The sequence below is a fragment of the Rhinolophus sinicus genome, linkage group LG03, assembly GCF_036562045.2.
Source record: "Rhinolophus sinicus isolate RSC01 linkage group LG03, ASM3656204v1, whole genome shotgun sequence".
NCBI classification, from domain to species: domain Eukaryota; kingdom Metazoa; phylum Chordata; class Mammalia; order Chiroptera; family Rhinolophidae; genus Rhinolophus; species Rhinolophus sinicus.
This window is the reverse complement of record NC_133753.1, coordinates 23,360,471-23,384,889: the sequence shown is the minus strand read 5'-3', so window position 1 is coordinate 23,384,889 and position 24,419 is coordinate 23,360,471. Positions and strand designations below refer to the sequence as shown.

Here is a 24,419-nt window from a genome sequence, read left to right as displayed (position 1 = left end):
GCAGAGATGAGGACGTTCCCTTTCTCCAGGCCTAGGGAGGGCACTTCTCCCAGGAGGGTTTGAAGGCCTGTTTCAGGGAGGAGGTCAGAGTGACCTTCTTGCTTCTGCCATTTTCTCAAACTCCTTCAGCGTAAAATATTCAATATGCCACGGTGCTGTATTTGGGGGTAGCGTGTCCTGAACGCCATCACATTTTACGCAATGGGAAATCAGCTTCTAGCCGATAAAGATGGGCTCGAGGAGACTGCAGCCTTGAGGAGGTTGTGCTTGCTGGGCTGGCTGATCATATGGTATCATCTCGAGTGGCTGAGTGTTTCTGCGCCTGACTCAGGAGTCAGGGGCATGAGGCAGGTGATCAGCCTAGTCTTCTTCCAAAGTCATGGCCATCGGGATGTCTTCAAGTCTAAGCTTATCATTCTGGATCTTCTCATGTCAGAGGCGTTGTAAGACCCGAGTGAAGTTTGGGAGGTGAAGGCAAAGCCTTGTTCTCTTACACTGGTTATTATTGCGAAGGCACACAAAGTGCCTGCTCTCATGGCTGACCACTTTCTGGCCTCCCCCTAGGTACTAGAAGAGAGGAACAGGCAGGACTGAGAGAGCAGAATGAGGCTAATGGCGACCGAAAAGAGATGGGGGTCCAGGGACCTAGGATCACACACTCAAATGCTGCTGAGGCCCAGCCAGGTCATATAAATGTGACACAGTAAAAGTGACATTGGAGTGTGGTGGGGTCACAGCAAATGTGAGAGCCTATGTCCCATCGAAAGACTGCAGCTGTTTCAGCTTCTGCCAACCCGTGACATACAAAGCATGACCCAGTGTTGTCAGATATCATTTCTTTCTTTAAAGAGAAACCAGAAATCCAGCTTTTTCTGTGAAATCTGTTATGTTTTTAAATTGTGGTAAAATATACATAGCATAATATTTATCATTTTAACTGTTCGTAAGTGTGCAATTCAATGACCTTATGTACGTTCACAAGGTTGTGTAAGCGTTACCACCATCTGTCTGTACCCAAAACTTTTTCATCACCCCCACCAACTCTGTACCCATTCAACAATAAGTCTTCCCTTCCCCCTCCCTCCAGTCCTTAGTTACCTCTTTCTATTTTCTGTCTTTATGAATTTGCCTATTCTAGTTACCACATATAAGTGGATTCATATACTATTTGGCTCTCTGTGTTTGGCTTATGAAATCTGTTTTTAAAATGTTGATGGCTAATTCAAAACTTTAAAAAATTTATTATATTTTATGTTTTGAAACAGCGCATCAGCTAAAACTGTCCCACATTTGAGACTTCCTGGGAGGACAATGTGAAACTGAATTTCAGTTGTACTTTCTCTTTCCTGGGAAAGCTGTCACCAAAGATGCAGGGAGGAGCTCAGAGGAGAGCAAATCTAGGGAGGAAACGAGATGGGTGATCCCAGAAAATGGTGATCCTTTGCCTCATCCATGGGGCTGGATAAAAATACAGATGCCTGGGCCCTCAGGTGGACCTCCTTAACCTGTGTCTTTAGGGGAGAGGCCCAGGCTCCTGTATTTTCAACTGGCTTCCCAGGTGAGGCTAGTGATCAGACTTTCTGAAATCGCCAGATGAGACGACCAGCGCGCCTTGGGAAGGCACCTTCCTCTTCTTGTCAGGGCTGATTTACTACGCGTTTGCTGTGTGCTGGGTCTGGGGTCCAGGTGGGAGCAGTTGAGAGCTCAGCTACTTGCCCTTCAGATTGAGGGGAGGGGCTGGGCTGAGGCTGGAGGCTCTTCATTCTGAATCACTTAGGTTCTGAAAATATACTTGAAATGCTGAGTGGGGGCTAGGGGAGGGGAAGACCCTGCTGGAATGTGAGGTGGAGCCATTGCAGATACTCCTAATCCTTTCGTCCCTTTGATCCTCAACTCAGTGCACTGGAGGAGGCTGGGGTTGGCCCGCCTGACTTCTGTCTTGGCTTTGTTGCCCTGCCAGGCATTGTTGCAGGTGCCTATGACGTGCGTAAGACTCAAGTCTAAGTCTTCAATGTAGCATTCCAGGACGCTGTGCTCTTCCCATTCCTATCCAGTCTGTCTCTTGCTCTCTCCTGGCCTGTGTCTCAGCTCTGATCAATCTAGTTCTGCAATCATCTCCTTGAAGAAACACTGCTTGGGGACTAAGCCTTGTGAATGGAGGGTGACATTATCAAATTAGTGGACTAGGAGACTCAGAACCCTCACTCCCCCACAGACACATGAAATAAACTAGACATTGGCTAAAATAACTTATTTATAAGAGCTCTGGAAATCAGTTAAGATCTACAGCAACTAAGCAAATGCCCGACCAAGAAAAAAAGCACATTCAAAAGGGTAGGAAATTTCATGGCCTTTTTACTCATCATCATTGCCTTTCCCTCTCCCCCACGCTGTGCCTCCCAATCCCCAGTTCCAGACGAATTTAACAATGTTTTAACCCAATTGTATTTCTATACACTAACAATGAACAATCCAAAAAGGAAATTAAGAAAACAATTCCATTTACAATAGCATTAAAAAAAATACTTAGAAATAAATTTAACCAAGCAGCTGAAAGTCTTGTACACTGAAAACTAGAAAATGTTGCTGAAGGAAATTAAAGAAGACCTAGATAGATAGAAAGACAACCCGTGTTCATGGATTGATGACTTAATATTGTTATGATGTCAATACCACCCAAAGCCGTCTACAGATTCAATGCAGTCCTGTCAAACTTCCAACGTCATTTTTTGCAGAAATAGAAAAATGCATCCTAAAAGTTATGTGGAAGTTTAAGGGACGCTGAATTACCAAAACAGTCTTGGAAAGGTACAACAAAGTTGGAGGTCTCACACTTCTTGATTTCAAAACCACAAAGCTACAGTAATCATGACAGTGTGATATTGGCATAAAGACAAATGTAGAGACCAATGGAATAGAGTCCAGAAATAAACCCTCACATACAAAGTCAAATGATTTTCAACAAGGGTGCCAAGATCATTCAATAGGAGAAGGACCACCTTTAAAACAACATTTATTATATTTTCGTTTTTTGTATTTTTTAGAGCAGTTCACAGCAAAATTAAGCAGAAGGTACAGAAGGTATACCCACAAGAATTGAAAGCAGGAACTTGTTCACCCATGTTTATAGTAACAGTATTCATAACAGCCAAAAGGTGGAAGCAACCCAAGTGTCCATCTATGGATGAATGGATAAACAAAATGCGATATATACATACAATGAAATGTTATTTAGCCTTGAAAGGAAAGGACATTCTGACCCATGCTACACATGGATGAATTTTGAAGACATTATGCTGAGTGAAATAAGCCAGTCACAGGAGGACAAATACTGTATAATTGCACTTATATGAGGTATTGAGGTGTCTTTTTTTCTGACAACTTACTCTCCGATTCTCTAACACCTGCTGGGTTCCTACAATTCAGTTCGATTCTAACACTAACTCCTCAGAGTTAGTGCGAACCTCACAAGTTAAGGGCTCAGCTTCACAAAACCGCCTCCACTTATAACACCATTTGCCACCCATACTTCTGATTGACTATAAATTGGGGATTCCCACGACCCCTACTCTGGTTCTATAGTTTGCCAGAGTTCTGGCTCACTGAACTCTGGTAAACTTTTTACTTAACATTTACTGGTTTATTATAAAGGCCACAATTCAGGAACCACCAAATGGAGCGGATACAAGGGCAAGGTGTGGGGGAGAGGGCACAGAACTTTCGTGCCCTATCGGGGCGCACCAATCTCCAGCACTTTGATGTGATGTGTCCACCAACCTGAAAACTCACTAATTTTCCTTGTTCAAGAGTTTGCATAGAGCTTAATTTCCAGTTCCCCTCTCCTCTTCGGAGGTGGGGAGAAAGTGGTTGAAAGTTCCCAAACTCGAATCACTAGGTCTTCTGGTGACCAGCTCTATCCTGAGGCTGTCTAGGGACCCCAATCTAAGTCACCTCATTAGCATAAACTCTGATGTGATAGAAAGGGGCTCCTTACGAATCACAAAAGACACTCCTCTATCACTCAGGAAATTCCAAACATTTTTAGAGTTCTGTGCCAGGAACTGCGACAAAGATTAAATATATATTTATTATACCACAGGTACCTAGAGTAATCAAATTCATCCAAACAAAAAGTAGAGTAGTGATTGCCAGGGGCTGGGGGGGGAGAGAATGGGGAGTTATAATTAAAGGGATACCATGTTTCAGTTTAGGGAGATGAAAACCATTCTGGAGATGGATGGTGGTGATGGTTGCTTAATAATGTGAATGTACTTAATGCCCCTGAACTGTACAGTGAAAATAGTGTATGTACAGTTAAAACTATGTATGTTTTAACACCACCACATAAAACACTCCCTTCTGGCTGGTTACTGCTCACCTCCTACCATCACCTCCTTAGTCTCTGTTCTTGGAAGAATCCATTCCCTGGCCTCGTCTGTACTTGCTGAGTTTACTGGAATTCTGGCCTTTGTTTTCTGGTGGTTTGTTTCCCCCTCTTCCTTCTCTCTTCTGTCCTCTTCCCCTCCTCCTTGACCTCCTCTTTGGACTAAATGAGAAACTTGTCAGGGGGCTGGAAACTTGACTAATACATCTCCTAAATCTCAGGGTTCTGGGCATAACAGGTGCTTACAAATGGATGTACAAATTAATAAACAGGTTTCCATTTCCTGAAAGGAGTTAAGGTGACAATCAGTTCTGAGAGCTCAGTGGCTGAAGGAGGGAGCATCATGCCTGTATTGTCTTCCTAACAGTCTTATTCTTTCAATAGAAAGCTATTAAGTCAGCCCTTACTGTGTGCCTTGAACTATTCCAGGCCCAAGGTTGTTGAGAAAACAGCTCTGCTGTGTACCCTTGGACAAGTCCCTTCACTTTTCTAAGTTTTTGCTTCTTCTTTTGTGAGATGGAGATAATATTGCCTATTGCAAAAGGCAGAGGAGAGGATTAAATGAGACAATAAGTGGAGAGCACTTAGCTAGCAGAGTTTATCAGCTAAGAAATGGTAAATGGGGGCGGCCAGTTGGCTCAGTTGGTTAGAGCACAATGCTCATAAAACACAGGTCGCTGGTTTGATTCCCACATGGGCCTGTGAGCTGTGCCCTCCACAACTAGATTGAAAACAATGACTTCGAACTGATAGAAAAACACACTATTCCCCAATAGAAAAATTAAAAAAGAAAAGAAAAGAAAAGAAAGAAATGGTAAATGAAAAACAGATGCTGTCAGTACTATATAAAGTACCAATAAAGGTAGTTAGTTGGCTCCTGTCTGCAGGGGACTCCTGATCTAGAAGGAATGACCAACACTTAATCGCTTGCTTATAATACCACCATGTGGCAGGCTTAAGGATATATGTGCACAGGGCATTAAGGGGTCACGGCACGTGGGAAGGCATTACCCCAGTGTGAGTGCCTTGGGGAGCAGGCAGGACAGCTCCCCTGAAGTGGTGATAGTAATAACCAATTCTTAATGAATGAAGTGAGTGGCAGTTGGCTGAATAGGGGAAGGTGGGCCATTCCAGGGAGTTTCCAGGCAGTGTTCTGATGGGGATTGGCCCTCTTGAGAGCTACTCAACTGAAAGCTGTGCAGGTGCTGGGAGATGGTGTTAGTTGCCCAGTGTGTGTTTAATGAGACCTGTTGTTTGGGGTCTCTGAGATGACAGAGACACAGTGCCAACCCCCACCTTTGCGCATCAGGCCTCAGTCTCACAAACCTAAGACTCTCCTGAAGGAAGTGGGGTGCCCAGGCTTATCAGGTGGACACAGCTGTTTTCCACTGCCTGGTTCTTGATCTTTTTCCAGCAATGCTTTTAACAGGATGTCCTTCCCTGGACTTGAAATCCCCCCAACTGCCAACATCAAACAGCCCTGCATAGATTGCAGGATGAGGGTGGGAGGCCCATCAGGGAGGATAAAGAACCATAGGGTTGAGGTGAAAGCTGGTGTTTCTTCTTTCTTTGTCCTCTGTCTCCTGACTTGTATCCAGCACCATTCCCAAACTTAACCCAATGGAGCATCTCCCTTCCCTTGATTCTACAGGAATAAGGACCTTTTTCTTTGCTGAATCATTCAAAGGTGGGAGGGCATCCTGCAGGCTCTGGCACCCCACCCAGACTCTTCTGCTTTCTGATCTATTACAGGCGTCTTTTTCTTTTCTTTCTTTCTTTCCTTTTTTTTTTTTTTTTTTTTTTTGCTGTGCAAAAATGTTAGCTCAGCCTCTCACCCTGCACGATTCAAGATGAGGGAGACATTGTCCCAGCATGAGGGCAGATAGCAGCACCATCTGTGTTTGCAGAAGAGGGAGATGGGAGGAGGGCTGGATTTTACTTGTTTACCAACTTCTTGGGATTAGACAGTGTCTCGGAACCTCACGATGGAGCCGTGTTTGCTTTGGCTTCCATCCGATTCCTTCTCTAGAGAGGAGGTGACCACAAGCCCCTTTCAGTTCCAGGAGACCACTTTTGGTTGGACAACCTTGCTGGCTCCAGAAGGGAGGGGCACAGAAGGTGGAGCAAGCGTGGGGGTTATTTTTTCTCTTCTTTTTCCTTTTCCTCTCCCCGGGATTTCCTGATTTCTGCCCAAAATGACTGTGTTAACGTAGCTGGGTCTCCTTTGGTGGCTCTGGAGCAGCTCTACGTGCACGAGTCTATTTGTTCTGTCCATTTACTCTGAGAACTGTAGGAAGTGAGCAGCCATGAGTCATCATGTCAAAGGAGGGCCTATTCCAGCAGGTTGTTTGGGTGGTGGCTGCCTCTCCAGCAATCTGTGCCTCCTCAGACCTTTGTCCTGGGCTTCCTGCTTGGTGCTGGACATCTTTGTGGATCTACTCAGTGAGCTCACTCAGACGACCATTTCTTCTCGACTGCAGATCCAGGCAGGAGCATGCACCTCTCTCCCACCACCCCTGCCTAGAACACCTGGGAAAGGCATCTGCTGAGAAGTCTCTCTTGACTTCTCTCCTTAGGGCAGTGGAGATCAATTGTTTTTTAACTGTTGTCCATGAACCTCCACCACCAGAACCACCTGGGGTGTTACTAAAAATGTAGATTCCTGGGCACCGGGGCAGACCCAAGGAATTAGCCTCTCCGGGGCGGGGCTCAGGAACCTGTGGTTTTGACTCACCACCAGGGGTTCTGATGCCCACTGAAGTCTGAGAACTCCAGTGTGGAAGCCATGGAACCTGGACCCACGTCTACTGGCCGCTGTGTTTGGGGCGTTCAGCAGGACATCTGCCCTCTGGGCATCAGCTTCTCTGTAACAAGAAAGCCGGCCTCACAGGGTGCCACCAGAATTAAATGAGGGAGTCTGTGGGTGAAAACTTTTAGCACCAAATAAGCCCTCCACAAACATTTACTAAATCCACGTTTATCTTCTTCCTCCCCACCAAACTCAGGTACCAAAGCCTTGGTTCTGGTACCTGTAAATTCCAGCTACTTTCTTTAATATCGGCTGCTATCCCTGAAAATTTTTGCTGACTGACCCTCCCCTTCAGTGTCATATGCTGGGAACTTAAGCAGACCCACCTGTCCACTCTCTGCTGGTGAGTTAGGTTGAGGCCAGGTCACCACCCTTCTTGGTAGAGGTCAGCTCTGTCCTAGTACATAAGCTAGAAGAGGTCATGCCTGGCTCACAGTAGGGACTAAGAACATTTGGATGGAAAGGTGAATGACTCGTGTTCCGGTTTTACACTTTATCTTTGGGGCATTATCTTCTCATTGCTGAAGGAAAATTCCAGAGCATTTTCTGTGATTGCCATTTAATAGCATGTCACCATGATCTTACTGGGGTGGGGGTGACGGGAGGGGGAGAATGCAGCTTGATCCAAACTTCTTACTAATCTGTATCACCTTTTAGGTTTTTTTTGTTTGTTTGTTTGTTTTTTAATTTATTTTTTTTATTAAATTTATTGGGGTGACAATTGTTAGTAAAATTACATAGATTTCAGGTGTACAATTCTGTATTACATCATCTATAAATCCCATTGTGTGTTCATCACCCAGAGTCAGTTCTCCTTCCATCACCATATATTCGATCCCCCTTACCCTCATCTCCCACCCCCCACCCCCCACCCCCCTTAACACCTTTTAGGTTTTATGGGTAACTGGTTGCCCTGAGAAAATTCCCTCCACCTGTCTCGTCACTTCCCAAAGCCTTTGAAGCCTGTTCTCAGGTTGAGCTGCAGGTGGTAGAGCCCCTTCCTCTTTGGGGCTGGCTGAGCTGGGGGTGGGGCCTGGCAAGATCAGGGCTCTGGTTCTCTGGAGCCACTTCTCTAGGCCCTCACCAGTCTCCTGAGTCTCGAGTGCCACTGTCCTGGTCACCGAGAGCCACTATTGGCCTTTGGCTTGCTCTTTGGACTTGGGACAGGCATCTCAACAACCCCTTGCTTTATCTGCAGAGTGAGGACCGTCCTCGCTAACATTTGGTTCTCAGAAGGCTACTGTGGGGGGGAAGGAAGTTGTGTTCTCAGGGCCTGGATCATTGGCTGGTCTATTTAGGGACTTAATAGAAACACTGACATTCTTTCCTCTCACTGGGCTGTGTTCAGACTTACTGTCCAGAAAGAACTTTGATAAGAGGTGCAGAGTAAATATTTAATCTATTTAATGATGACCCAAACATAAACCCCGTTGCAAATGGTCCTGTTGATGTAAGCATGTCCAAACCTGTAGAGAATGTTTGTAAGAGTTTATTTGAGCCAAACTGACAACGTGCCGGGAAGCAAGATCTCAAAAGCTCCAGAGAATGACAGTTTTGCAGTTCCTTTTATACATTGGTGGGGAAATCTCTATGATTGGATTACAGGCTAGTTTACAAGATTATGTGCTCCCTTGAGGTTGGTGCTGCCTCAGAGGTGTCTGAAAAAGAGGTTTACTCTGGCATTTCAAAGGTGTGTGAGCCTAGATGCACAATGGACAGGGCTTGCTGAAGGCAAAGATAAGTCTTTTTAGAGACCTGGGCATGACTACCCACCATGACCTGCCCAGTGAGGAATTTTATGATCAGATCACTCTGTGAGGTTACTTCGGTCGGATTTATTACAGAACCCCCTTTTCAGCTACATTCCCCTCAGACTTTGCATCATCCCGAGTCTCGGACCATGTCTTTCTGGGACATGGCTGCTTGGTGCCTTGTGGCTCAGCAAGGTTCTGTGGGAAGCGAGCAGGGCTAGGACTGGGAGCATCAGAAGCCCCGATGTGTATGTCACCACCGATGAATTCTGTGATTTCAGCAAGTTGCTTAAACTCAGTGTGGAATGGAGAGGATCGCATGCCCCTCTTCGGACTCTGTTGCCTCATCTTACTTGGGGCATTCTGCTGTTAACTCTTCGGGTGGTTTTGAGGTTCAGATTATACGCTGGATGTACCATGCCTTGAAAACTGAAATATTGTGCAAATACTGGTTTTTAAGTGCACTTAAAAAAAAATACTCTGGACTTGCCCCATAGCACCCCGAAAATAAAAGAGCTTCCCTGTACACAAATCATGTCCTATTTCCTGAAGTGCAACCTTGGATTGCACTTGGATTAAGGACCACACCCTCCGTTTATAGGGCTCTGCATTCTTTCTTTTATAATCAGCTCTTTGTTTCAGAATAAGCTCTGGTGATTCTGGCTATAAGAGCCTCTCCCAGAGCTTCTGGGTTCCAGAGTGTCCTTGCTGATTCGATCCTTTTGAGCTGAGCCATGCTGTGGCTCCACGCGTCCTGAGGAACATTCTGATTCCTTTTGATTCCAAGAAGGGCCTTTTGCCAAGGGTTGGCACGAAGGAGCTTTTCAGTCTATATGTGCCCAGGATGACTCCTCTCTTCGTGTAGGAAAATGGAGGTGGTGGCATAGCACAGAACTGATTCCCCATCATCAGGAGATAGGGCTCAGGAGTGAGAAATGTTCTCCTAAGGTCCTGGTGGTCCTGGCCTTACTTACCACAGAGGTGACAGTGATCAATGGTAGCAAATGGGGACTGGTAGGGTTTGGGCGGTCCTTGTGCAGATGGTGCGTTTTCACTTCCCAGAGTTCCTCTATCTCTTCTTAGGGAAGAGAGGGTGCCCTGTTACCTGCCCCAGGAATGGCTAGCCCTGAATTCTCATGCTACTCCAAAAAAATTCATGACCTTTACTAGGGTGCCCCTACCCTGCTCCAGATCTCTGTTTTTTTTCAAATAACCCACACAGGCCCCTGGCCATCCAGTCTTTATCTCCCTTTGAACTACTTGTCCTGGATTATATTTCTGGCAGCCAGCCTCTCTGTGTCTCCCCAGTTGACAGCATGTAATGTGACAAGTGAGAGTTGGTGAATGACGGATCTCATCCCCTTGGCCTGTCTCTCTCATGAAGCACAACCTTGAATTAGTAGGCACACCCCCATTTATAGGGCTCAGCACTCTTACCTTTACAGCCAGTTGTTGGGAACTATGGTTTCTTTGAGACAATGCACCAGAACCTTTATTTGTTTATTGAACAAATATTTATTGAGCATCTATTCTGTGCCCGTCAACATGCTGAGCTCTGAGAATGCAACAGTAAATGGGAAAGAAAATGTCCCTGAGTTCATGTTTAAGGGAAAAGAGATGAGATGGTAAGGCAGTCTCTTATGGAGTGACTAATGGTAGAAATGTCAGGCTAAGGAGTAGGGGAGGTTACTTCAGGGCAGGATATTGGGAGATATTTTTGTGTAAGTAGGTCCCTGAGTAGCTCCCTAACTGGCGGGGTCAGATCTGATGGTGCTGCTTTCTTGGGCTGGTGTTAATTGTTAGATATGGGCGACTAATAGTTTTCCTGGTGCCAGATTTAGATTTCTTTTTCTTTTCACATTTCTCTCTGGGATCATGAGGCAGGGTTAGCTAACTTATGAAGTTGGCATCTTAAGAAAAAGCTACATGGGGCTCACCCCGCCTGTTTCTGGAGGCACACCCTAAAGTAAGAGGAAGTGGGTCTGGCTCATGGCAGCCCATAAAGGAACAACTCTTCCACAGCCTGTTCATGAGTAATCACGGGGGTTTGAGGATGACTGCTGAAAACCCGAACGGGAGTACTGTTACCAAGAAAGTCCAGCCAGACTTAGAAGAAACTGTGGGAAAAGTAGAAACATTGTCACATGAATTACTTGTGGAAGTGACAGTGTGTGACATCTTCTGCTTTGGGCTGTCTTACCACCACCATCTGTCAAAAGGCAGGGAGTGGTGAAGAGGATCAGGGCAACAGCACACAGGACAGTAGGGTCCTTGGGTTGGCTGTTGCGTCCTTGTGTCTGGGACAGAGTTGGTGGGAAGTCCCAAAGCATTTGAAGGGAGCTTTCCATGTTGCCTACTTCAAATATGAAAAACATGGAGAAAATGAGGTCTGCACTCTGCCACCTTGGCTGGCCCCGTGGTTTGAAAGACACCCCCTCATTGGGGAAGTGCTGCATGCCCGTGGTCACTGGCCACCAGCACTCAGCAGAGGGACCGTTAAGTGATGAAGCCAGCAGTGATTTGGGCTCTCCGTGAAAGGGGAGGCAGAGGAGGATTCACATCTGCTCTAATGTAGACCTAGACTGCCTCTTTACAGATGTCACCATGAGGACAAGTTCAAGGGGAAGAACCCTGACCCTGAAAAGGGTGAGTGTGTGCACCAGGAGCTTCCTGAGTTGATGATTGAAAATAGGCACAAATATGAGGAGCAGCTAAAAAATACATAAAGCCCTTGGTCAGTATTCCTTTTCATCCTTAATCAAAAACGTTCCCTGTAGAACTCAGACCCCTTCCCTAAATATAGCATCTTCTCTGTTCACAGCCTAGGGTACCTCTGCTCTTCAGCTACCTTGCACCCCCCAAAGATGAGGAGGAAACCCAGCACCAAGGCTGTAGGTCAAGATCAAGGTATATTAGATAGCTTATACGCTTGGTGATGTGAGCTCTTCATGTTGTCTCCTCCCTTACTTTTTAGTATGGTGCTTCCTATCAGTGCTTCACATCTTCAATAAACATTGAGTGCAGGTTTGGGGTGGGGAGTTGATCAGCCTCTTCTCCAGTGGCCTCCATGTGTGATCTTGGGGAACTCTAAGTCTGAGGTCCTCCCTGTGTCATTTCACCTTGCATCTGCTTTCCTTGGATGGTAAACTCTTGCAGTACAGCAAACTGCGCCTGTGCCCAGCGTGTGTGCTGTAGAGAAGACTGGAAATACTGAGCTAGGTTTGAGCTTCTGAGAGTTGTCTCTTTATTCAGAAGACATTTCCCAAGTGCTATGTTTGTTCTTGGCGTTGTGCTGGGCACAGTGTGGGGAGATGTCACACAAAGAAATGTTAGTCAATGTCCCTGTCCTCAAGCTAATTGGAGAGACAACACCCTACATGCAGAAAACCCCAAACTAAACATTACATAAGAACAAGAAATGCCATAAGGTGTAACTACGCAGTAAACAAAAACAGACTAGGGCTGGAGACACCTCTCACCATTGCGTCTTCCATCAGGGGATGTGCTTGAATGATAGAGCTGAGCATATAAAACTGGAGGAATTGTCAAGTCTTGGAGGGCAGTGACTTCTATGGCATTTACTCTGTTCAAGGGATATGGAGTCAGACAGTCGTAGGTTTGAATCTCTGTTTTGCCATTAGAAAAAAGCTGAGTGAGCTTGGGCAAATGACAGATGTTTTCTCATCTGTAAAAATCAAGCCAGAAATAATGACGCCAACTTTAGAGGGTGGTTGTGAGGCCTTAAATGAAATAACATGTGAAAAAATCATTTGGCATGCTGCCTGGCACATAGTAGGTGCTCATGATGTATTAGTTTCCTTCCTTCTAGTTTGGATCAAGGCCTGAGCATTTAGCCTAAAGGTTAAGATACAGACTCGAGTACAGATGACCTGAGCTTGAAGTACAGCTTTATCACTTACTCTTATATGACCTTGGGAAAGCTACTTAAATGCCAGTTTCCTCAATTTCAAAATAGGGAGGGAGGGTGGGAAGGGGGGGGGAGAGAGAGAGAGAGAGAGAGACTTAGGATAGTGTGTGTGGCATGGCAAGCACAATGTATCTATCAGCTGTTACTGCTATTCTTACTTAGAAATCAATCACTGTACGCTATCCTAATTTCAGTTGCTGCTGCTTCCTGCATTTCCCTAACCTCTTTCCCCCAAAGGTCTGAGGAAATCCAAGCGTGTCAAGGGTACTATAAACCACCAGCATAATCACAGGTTTGAGGACAAACCCTGTGACTGGGGCGGGAGCTTTCAGGAAGTCTAGACTTGACCATTTGACCCTGTTCCCTAAATTCTTAGAGACCGAAGCTTAGCCTTTTACATCCGTAAACCTTTTCATGAGTGATTTTCCCCCCAAATCAATGGGACTATTTTTGTTCCTAAAGGTGTGCTACCTCCTTAATCCTGAGCTGGCCTTTTCAAAAGAAGCCCAGGGCTTGGATTTGGGGATTTCAAAACTACTATCAAATGAGCATGCTTTGTATGCACATTACTGCTTAGCCTGGCGTTTGTCTAGGAGCTGCCTGGCATTCCTACGTGGCCGGAGGCTTGTTTTCCATGATTAAACAAACTGTTGTTCAACTTCAGTTTTTCAGTGCCCTGGCAGCCACCTTGTTCTCCTTGCTTCTTTCTGGGGCATCCACAGACTGAGTCCCAGGACTGCCTCTGAGCCTCCTCCACACATCCAAAGGTGACTTTCCTGCAGAGCACCTTCACTCTAACCTAGGCCCTTACATGTGGAATCCTGGAGCCCCTGTTGGTACATCATTTGGCCCAGATTATTCACTGCAGGTATAAGCAAACGTCTAAGTGACACCAAAGAGAGAGAAAGAAGGGGTATTCATAGGATGAGAAAGGTGTATTAGAGTGTGCAAGCATGCCGTCATTGCGCCATCTTTGTGGTGCTTCTGTGGTGGCCTTGTTGGTGGCTGTGCTGTCCATGCCTGAGACACGGTGTCAAGCACACAGTGCCAGGAGTGTGTGGCATGTTTTTGTATGGAATGGAATCTAGGCATCCTGCATTTTTAGCACATTTTAGTGCCCATAAATTCTGTATGGACTCAAATAACCCTTTATACGCTAGCATTTTCTTATATTTATCTATGTAGCTTAAGTTTTCCTCAGCCGTGGTACTCTGTGAACCTTAGCTTCAGATTACCATTGCAAATATATATATACAGATGTGTAGATACATGAGGTGTGATAAAAGAATACAGTGAATATTTAAATTAAAAAAATTTTATTAGAGTAAAAGACACATTGCCATTAATCCCCCTCAAAATACTCCCCCTTGCTTTGAACACACTTATCCCATCATTCTTGCCATTTTCTGAAGCAGTTCTGGAAGTCCTCTTTCCTGAGTGTTTTTAGTTGCGCTGTCGTGGCTGCCTCGATATCCTGAATCATTTTGACTTTGGGAAAGAGTTAGAAGTCACACGGTGTCAGATCCAGTGGATAAGGTGGATGAGGACACACCATAATGTTTTTATTTGACCGAAATTGCTGTACTAGAAGCAAGCGATGTGTGACATGAAGTCTTTCCGTTGTGATCACAAAATGTGGTGAATGCTGCTGCCATGTGCCATCCGCTGCCACGTGCCATCCAACAGAAAGGCAGGGATCTTCAATATGGGAAGTGGCAAACCTTAATAACAGTGTGTGACAAGTTTCAACTTGTTTGGTACCGTTAGTCAGGTGTGAGCTACGGTTGAGAGAAAGTGTGTTTTAAAGTGAGCCCTAAATCATCCTCTTTATAGTGGAATCATAGTATTCCACTGTAAAGAAATTGTCTATTGATGGGCACTTAGGTTGCTTGCATATCTTGGCAATTGCAAATAGTGCTGCAGTGAATGTAGGGGTGCATATATTTTTTCAAATTAGAGTTTTGGATTTCTTTGGATAAATACCCAGAAGTGGAATTGTTGCGTCATAAGGTAGTTCTATTTTTAATTTTTTGAGAAAACTCCATACTGTTTTCCATAGTGGCTGCACCAATTTTCAGTCCCACCAACAGTGCATAAGAGTTCCCTTTTCTCCACATCCTCGCCAACACATGTTGTTTGTTGATTTATTGATGATAGCCATTCTGACAAGTGTGAGCTGATATCTCATTGTGGTTTTAATTTGCATTTCTCTGATCATTAGTGGTTTTGAGCATCTTTTCATGTCTATTGACCATCTGTATGTCCTCTTTGGAGAAATGTCTATTCACCTCCTCTGCCCATTTTCTAATTGGATTGTTGGTTGTTGTTGTTTTTTTTGTTTTTTTTTGTGTTCAATCATGTTTTTTTAAATAGCAAACTTCCTCTGAGAGCCTTGCCTAGATTTAAATTTCCAGACAACTATTTCCATGGGTCTGGGCTCAAGGCTCATCGGGAAGGGAAGTAATATTTTTCTAGCATGTCAGTTAACTGCTGCCCATTCATTCAACACGCATTTATTGAGTAAGCCCTGGTTGTGTTTATCAGGCACCAGATTAGTGTTAGAAAAATAACTCAAAACTAAAGGATCAGAGGAGATTAGGGCAAGGAGATCATGCCTAGTTAGGATAATCAGGCAAAACCAATGAAGGAACTGACTTTGAGATGGGCTCTGAAAGATTAAAAGAAGGAGACCGTTCCCAGCAAGGAAGCTGCCTGCACAGAGGTGGAGACTAGATGATGAAAAGGTTGGAATCGTGAATTGTCCCATCTGGCTGGAGTACCATGGACATCGAAGGAAGTAGAGGAGATGAGACTGGAAAGGCAGCTTGAAAGTAGGTGAAGAAAAGCAAGAACAGCAGGCTGAGGGGTTTGGATTGGCGTCCTCCCTCTGACAGGGCTGGCTCCTCAAACAGAGGCTTTGGGGTGAGTGCATCTGAATATATCGTACAGGGCGGTGAGGAGAGATCACTGTTGCCTGAAAGGATTAGAGGGCCTGGGACAGGGTGGGTGTGAGAGGACAGAGTCAAGGGTGATGGAGAGGAGAAAGAGCCAAGAGGAGAAGCCGGGAAGGAAGAGGGGGGTGGTTCATGTGACTGCTGTAAATAAACCAAGCATGTCTTATGAGTCCGGTTGGCCTCTCCTCTCCTTCCTGTCCCCAGGGCTCTGTGAGAGCAGAGGGTGGAAGGACCAGGCTTACAGATGGGGAGTGAGCGCCTCCTTGGTGTAAAGCATTCTGCTGAACAATCCATTCGTAGGATCCTCTGGATGACCCTGGGAGCTAGACAGTATAACTAGGTAGTATTGCCTTCCTTTGCAGATTAGGAAATAGGCACAAAGCAGTGAACTAACTTTGCCCAAGGTTAGGCGTCTAGTAACTGGTAGAGCTGGGATTTAGGCTCAGATCCTCCCGACCCTAACCACAGTTTCAGAGTGAAGATGTCTCCGAGGAATGTTGAGGTAGAAGGAAGAAGGTGAGGGGTTCATTTAAAAATGAACAACATGGGGGAGAGCCCCAGAGTAGGTCATAGGGACATCAAGTTTGAAGTAAGCCTTCAAGCTGGGGGACTCTGCTGCAGAGAAAACTGCTGACCCAATAAGGGGACATTTGTGACCCTTAGTGCCAGGGAGCCAGTTCCTAGGAGCCCTGAAATCCAAGAGAACAGGCCCAACTCTGACCTAGAGACTGTGCTCAGGGGAAAAGAATGAGGCAATAGGGGCCCTGATCTGGGGCTGAGAGTGGGCTCCCTTTTCTCAGAATAGCAGGTATGCCTGGAGGAGGAATGTACCGAGGAGGAATGAGGTCGGATGGGTGAGAACCTGTTTGCTGAGGTGGTTACCTCCTACCAAGAAGAGCAAGGTCCACCTTTGGTCTGAGTCAGGAGGATGAGGTGCCTGGGATCCTAGGAAAGGGCCCAGATGGAACCCTTATTTCCGTCCCTGTTACATTAGGACCAAAGCCATCACCATGGTGTTGACATAGAGCTCACTGCCTTTTATGGAGGCCCCAGGGTCCTCCCTTGATGGTCTGGGTGTATTCTTGACCAGGCAGCACTGGGGAGGGCAGCTTTGTGCCAGGGTTCTGCTTTAATTGTGACTCTGGACTTTGTCGAGTGTCCTGTTGTGGATGGTGATGGGGACAGTGGTTCTGCAGCTCTCAGAGCCGATAGAACATATGTGTTGTTTTTGTGTAGTGAGTTAAGTGTGGGAATCTTACACCAGAAGCAGCCAGTTGGTTTAGTTTTGCTCTGCCAAATGCATGAGCCAAGCAATACATTACACAAAATATGGCTTCTTCCTGTTACTCAAAGCCCTCAGGCTGCACAGATGTGTTTTTAATGGTGACATTTGCTCTGGAAGTGCTCATGACCACTGATGTAACAATGCTTAGAAATCACCTTTGAATTTGCAGAAAGAGCAAAAATGAAATAGAAAATGAAAACTGACTCTCCCTGGGCCAGCCTGGTGGCTCAGGTGGTTGGAGCTCCATGTTCCTAACTCCGAAGTCTGCCGGTTCTATTCCCACATGGGCCAGTGGGCTCTCAACCACAAGGTTGCCAGTTCAATTTGTCAACTCCCACAAGGGATGGTGGGCTGTGCCCCCTGCAACTAGCAACGGCAACTGGACCTGGAGCTGAGCTGCGCCCTCCACAACTAAGACTGAAAGGACAACAACTTGACTTGGAAAAAAAGTCCTGGAAGTACACATTGTTCCCCAATAAAAAGTCCTCTTTCCCTTCCCCAATAAAATCTTTAAAAGAAAAAGAAAACTGACTCTCCCAATCTGCCTCTCCATTCTTATTTCTCAAGGCAGAAGATTGCTGGCAATTAGGTGATCTTATGTCAGGGTCCTTTCGGGAATGAAAGAATCACAAAACCTTGGATGATGTCCCATAACTTTCCTCATTCTTGCAAAAGGGACCCTCTGGGATTCTATTTAACTTCTAGATCTCTAACTTCAAAGCATTTAGGAGGCCAGCTACGACCTGTAGTGGACCCAGGTTCCCAGCTATCAAGGTTGCATTTGCCCCTCTGTCTGTGTCTGGTTTTAACCTTCAAAGTCTTACAGATCAACAGTTAAGAAGCCAGACTCGACTCTGACACATCAGCGTGGCCGAGGATCAGATCAAGTTCCGAGGCCTCTTCTGAAGAGGCCTACTCACTTGGGCCTTTCTCAAGACTCTTAGCCTAGGAGGACATTGCCAGGCCCAGTGCAGGAAGTGCTGGCCTGAGAAGCCAAGAGATCTGTTTTCTCATCTCAGCGCTGCTAGAACTCTGTATGACCCTGTACAATCACTTAACCTCTAGAGCTCAACCTCACTTAACCTCCATTTGGCCCTCTAATAATCAGGTTGTAATAGAGGATGACAAAGGAACTTTCAAACTATAACATTCTATAATTTCAACACACAAATACCACCTTTTGTGTTATCGTTCTTATCTTTGTTTTAAATCCCTTCTGCCCCCACCAGATTGATTAGAACGCTCCTTAAAGGCAGGGACCCTGCCATATACATCTTGGTATGTCCTCATATATCCTAACAGAATACTTTTCACATAGTAGATGCTTTAAAGAACTGTTTGATTGATTGATTATACAATGGCATACATTGGAAGAACCCTGCACTGAGCCTATTGATGATGACTTGTGAACATTCCAGAGCTGAGAACCACTAGTGACCATCCCGGCCACTCAGGCTGGAAAACCAGTGATCAAGACTGTCAGCAGATTGGCAGCTGATGAATGGTGCTGTAGTGTGGAATGAAAGTAAATTGCAAATCATTCTTTTCTTTTCTTTTTTTAGTTTCAGGTGCACAAGACAAAGCAATACTTAGACGTTTATCATTTATATCCCGCACACTGTGTGATCCCCCCTCCCCCCATCCGCTATCCCTCTGACATCGCACAGAGCCATTACATTTCCACTGTCTCTATTCCTAATGCTGTACTCCGCTTCCTGTAACCATATACATACATATATATAAAATTATATATATAAAATTATATATATAAAATTATATATATAATTATATATATAAATTTATAGTTGGCATTCATTATTGTTCAGCTTCAGGTGTACAGTGCAGAGATCAGGCATCTACATCACCCCTGAGGTGGTCTCCCAAATGGGACACGTGTCCATCGGATACCCTACAAAATCTTTACATTATTGATTACGTTCCCCAAATTAATTTTCAAAACCCCGTGGCCATCTTGTGGTTACTGACTGTTTACTAATCTCCTCACCTTCCCCTTTATCCCCACCCCCCGACCATCTAGCAACCCTCAGTTTTTCCTCTATGTCTCCAAAACTGTTTCTGATTAATTCATTCACTTATTCTTTTCTTTAGATTCCACATATAAGTGAGATCATATGGTATTTGTCTTTCTCTGTCTGACTTATTTCATTTAACATAATGTTCTCTAGGTCCATCCATGTTGTTGCAAATGGTAAGATTTCTTTCTTCTTTATGTTTGCGTAATACTCCATTGTATAAATGTACCACAGTTTCTTAATCCAGTCATCTACCGATGGGCATGTCGGTTGTTTCCATGTCTTGGCTATTGTGTATAGTGCTGCAATAAACATAGGAGTGCATAAAGTTTTTTGAATTAGAGTTTTGGATTTCTCTGGATAGATACCTAGGAGTGGAATTGCTGGATCATAAGGTAGTTCCATTTTCAGATTTTTGAGATACCTCCATACTGTTTTCCATAGTGGCTGCACCAATCTGCAATTTCACCAACAGTGCACAAGGTTCCCTTTTCTCCAAATCCTTGCCAGCAATTGTTTGTTGATTTATTGATGACAGCCATTTTGACTGGGGTGAGGTGGTATCTCATTGTGGTTTTTATTTGCATTTCTCTGATGGTTAGTGAATTCATGGCTAAATACTTAAATGTATTATGAGAATAATTTGTATTAATTTCAATATATTTACTAGTTATATAAGCACTTTAAAATTAAAACATACTCTTAATTTTATTAGAATTTGTTTTTACATATAGCATATATGACGTCTTCTAAATAAAAAACTAAATATTTAAAAAAAAAAAAAGAAAGTAAATTGCTTCTCTACCTGTAGTTTCTTTTGGTACAATAAAGGAAATGTGGGACCTTAAGACAATGAACTTACTTATCTTCCTTCACTCTTGGAATTTGAAGCTTGCCTGAATTCTCAGGCTGTTTTTCAATTTCTGCTTTGGTATTACATGTGGCAAAAGGGCTTTGGGAGTTGTGTCACAGCTTGTCACTACTGAATCAAGGCATTTGTGGCCTCAGAAACACCCAAGTCCCATTATCTGTCAGGTCACTGGAGTTTGAACTCCAAGGCAGATATGAGATATTTTCATTTGTTGGTGTGTGTGTGTGTGTGTGTGTGTGTGTGTGTGTGTGTGTGTGTGTAGCCAGTCTGTGTGTGCCCACTTCCTGTGTGTATAAATGTATGTAATTGCATATGACTTCACACCACCGATACTTTGTCAGTTGTTTACACAATGAATTTAAACTTTCATGTTTATAAATGTGGTAACAACTTTAGACTTGTCTGTCTTACTGAATGCAAGTTTTGGGGGTTATAGGGTGTAAAACTATTCCCCCAGCTGGTCTCTGAGCTCCCGGTTAACAGAGTCAGTGAAATCAAGAATTTAAGTGACACAAGAAAAAAGTCAACACTGTTTTACTCTACCATAGAGATGGGAGTATAGGAACCACTGTTCATTCGTTTGCATCTGGAGAAGACCCAGATTGCATTGAGAACCCCAACTATAAGTTTTTTCAATAGGTGGGCTTTAAGAAGGACTGGGATTATGTTTCTTATTAGCAGTCTCTTTAAATTTGCGTTGTCACGTCTTGGCCATTGGAAACTAATTGACTGTCTGTCTTCTATAGCTTGGAATTGCGATTGGCTTTTTGGTCCCTCCGGTTTTGGTACCCAATATCGAAGACCAGGACAAACTTGCCTACCACATCAGCATCATGTTCTACATAATAGGAGGTGTGGCCACTCTACTTTTCATCCTTGTCATCATCCGTAAGTGCATTAGTGGACTGCTGGGGGGTGGGGAGGCAGGGAGATTCTGTTGGCTTTGGTGGAACCCTTGTGAACATGGCCCTTGAATACGCTGGATATTTACAGAAACTGGGAGCCAGGCTTCCAATGGTCTTCAAATGCTTTAGCCTGAGCCATTGCCCCCAATATAGTGCTACCGTGTTTCCCCGAAAATAAGACCTAGCTGGACCATCAGCTCTAATGCATCTTTTGGAGCAAAAATTAATATAAGACCCGGTCTTATTTTACTATAATATAAGACCAGGTCTTATATAGTATAATATAATGTAATGTAACGTAACGTAACGTAACGTAACATAATATGATACTGGGTCTTATATTATTTTTTGCTCCAAAAGATGCATTAGAGCTGATGGTCCAGCTAGGTCTTATTTCGGGGAAACAGGATGGCTGGTCTTGTGCACTTTGTTAGCGGCTCAGTAAAGGTTTCATTATCATTAAACAGTTCTCTAATAGGACCTCACCAGAATTAATGGGCAGGCTGCTGATCCCCTTGATAAAGCCCCATGAGCACTTATGATATCACAGGCACTGTGCTATGCACGCCTGATCTCATGTAATCAACAACCCTCTGAGAGAAGTTACCATTGTCAGTCCCATTTGACAAAGAGGAAGATGAGACTTAGAGGAGTTAAATAAATTATTCAAGATTAAATAGCTAGGGCCGGCCCGGTGGCTCAGGCAGTTAGAGCTCCATGCTCCTAACTCCAAAGGCTGCCGGTTCGATTCCCACATGGGCCATTGGGCTCTCAACCACAAGGTTGCCGGTTCAATTCCTCGAGTCCCACAAGGGATGGTGGGCTCTGCTCCCTGCAACTAAGATTGAACACGGCACCTTGAGCTGAGCTGCCTCCCGAATGGCTCAGTTGGTTGGAGCGTGTCCTCTCAACCACAAGGTTGCCGGTTCGACTCCTGCAAGGGATGGTGGGCTGCGCCCCCTGCAACTAGTAACGGCAACTGGACCTGGAGCTGAGCTGCGCCCTCCACAACTAAGATTGAAAGGACAACAACTTGAAGCTGAACGGCACCCTCCACAAATAAGACTGAAAGGACAACAACTTGACTTGGAAAAAAGTCCTGGAAGTACTTACTGTTCCCTAATAAAGTCCTGTTCCCCTTCCCCAATAAAATCTAAAAAAAAAAGATTAAATAGCTAGTAAGTGCCAGAGAGTGGATTCAAGCCTAAACTTATCTAATGCCATACTCTAAATTTTTGGAACAAAACAAAACAGAATTGACCCACAAACACTAATAATCTCATAGATTCACTTGAGAATACCTGGGTACCAGTTTTTTTTTAATTATAAGAGTAATATATGCTCATAATGGAAAAATTAGAAAATACAAAAAAAAGCATAAAGAAAAGAATGACCACTGATTTAGTCTCGTAGGAGTTAATCTTAACCGCCAACTTCAGATAACTACTATTTTATATGCATGTACATTTAATCATTGAGATATTTGGTTAATACAATTTTATCACAAGTTTCCATTGTACAGCATTCTAATTCGACATCTATATACACTTTAAAGTGATCACGAACTAGTCTCGTTACCACCCATCACCATATGATAAATGAATAATGTAATTTTATATCCTCTTTTATCATCTGATATTACACGGGCTGTGATAAATTCTGAAACCGCAGAGTAGAGGTTTTCATTTTCAGTTAGTCACCCGTCTAAAGGTTAACCAGTTTTCCTGCTAATATCTGAAAGTTCCACTCACGTGGTAAAGGTTTCATTCCTTCCTTCTGGACTCCCCTCCAGAGTCAAACAGTTTTATAATCGTGTACCTTATTCCTCTGTTCTCACGGTGTCATTCCCTCCCCAGGGTCCAAGCTGAGAAAGTGCTGCCTGACGGCTTCTAAAAACTGGCAGGATATCTTGGACAGAGGATTTGGCATTTCTGGAAAGTTGAGAAGCTGTAGAGCTGTGGATGAGAGCAGGAAAGAACAGTTCAGCCAGAGATCCTCTTAGCCAGACTTTAAGTTTCAAATTGTAATGTGCCCAGTTCCAAATTCTTGTGTTTGTAGCAGATGAGGGCCTGGTACTTTGCAGGTGAAATCCTGGAGGTAGGACATTTTACATTTTGGCATTTTATTATCAAGCACAGATAATAGCTCATTGAGTAAAGAACTGAAAGATCTTATCTGAATTCTGGTTTGTGGTTGCCAGGTTCTTGACCTAGCACCTGTTGTTACAGAGATAAATAACCACTGGCCTTGCTTTCTTTTCCCTGATGGAAGGAAAGGTGAACAGGCAAGACAATAGATGAGAGGTTCCCAGCATGGGGAAGTTATCCGGGAGGAAATTATCCAGAACTACCTCCCGAGAAGGGAGAAGCAGGACTCTGAAGTCAGGGCTAGAGGGTTTTTTTTGGGGGGGTGGGTGGAGGGAGGTTTGATCTTCAAGGCATTAAACCGCATTTCCAGAGCTTCCTCTAACTGAAGAAGGAATGTTCTCCTAGGGTGTGGGGGAAGCTACATGGTGCTTGCTTGGACCCAATTGGGGGGCAGTTTAATAAAAAAAACTGGTTAAACTGTTTTGCCCCCCAGGGAACTGAGTAGTGATCAATGCAGTTAAATTGACTGTACCAGTTGCACTGTAAATAGAGTGTAAAATGAATGGTTTTCCCACTGTTCCCTCTCCAGCACTTCCTATCAGAGTAGCCACTCCTACCCAGAGCATGTGTAATTTTCTTTCTTTGTGAGGCAGTATCTGATTCAGATGTTGAGACACTGCTGATGGACTCGAGGCTTTTCCAATAGAGGAAGTTCCTTTTACTTACTCAGGGAACATTTCTTGTTGCCAGGCTTTGTGCTAAGCACGGACAAGGTAGCTCCTCCTTCCTTGAGAAGAGCTCAGGTGCTAAGCCATTAACGGGGCTCACTAATCCCAAAGCCTCAGCTCTCACTTCCTTTCCATCCATGTGGGCTTGCTATGTGAACCAGTTCACTGGTTCTCCACGGTATGTTATTTGCTGGTGATCATGGGACTGCTTGATCCTTGAACACTGCCTGGGAGGCCCAGCGATTGTAGCAGTCCAGCGGACGTGAAGAAAAAGTACTCCATAGACCACTCACTCAGCTACAGACAGTGAAAAGCAGCTTCCAGGGAGGAAACGGTAAAGGATTTAATGGAAGAATTAATATTTCCTTTTGAGTCTTAGGTCCTTCTCAGGTGGTGGGGCCAGCTCTCAACCCTGTGTCAGCCCTGCTGGCGTGGGACGAGCAGGATGTTCAGTGACGGCTCTGTTTCTTTCCTTCCAGTGTTCAAGGAGAAGCCGAAACACCCCCCCAGCAGGGCCCAGTCCCTGAGCTATGCCTTGGCCTCCCCTGATGCTTCGTACTTAAGTGCCATCGTCCGACTCTTCAAAAACCTCAACTTCGTGCTGCTCGTCATCACCTACGGTAAGGTGCCCATGTGTCCAGGAGTGTACTTGCACTGGCAATGTGAGGCAGCACGCCCGATGTG

At 44.7% G+C, this 24,419-nt stretch overlaps 1 protein-coding gene across 1 annotated transcript in view; it reads left to right on the top strand.

Moving 5' to 3' along the window:
- FLVCR2 (FLVCR choline and putative heme transporter 2) overlaps positions 1-24,419 on the top strand; it is a 52,545-nt gene that overhangs the window by 5,479 nt on the left and 22,647 nt on the right. Inside the window, exons 2-3 of the mRNA XM_019733702.2 lie at positions 20,762-20,903; positions 24,215-24,355. Of these exons, the coding sequence (XP_019589261.2) occupies positions 20,762-20,903; positions 24,215-24,355 (283 nt within the window). The remainder of the gene's footprint in view (positions 1-20,761; positions 20,904-24,214; positions 24,356-24,419) is intronic.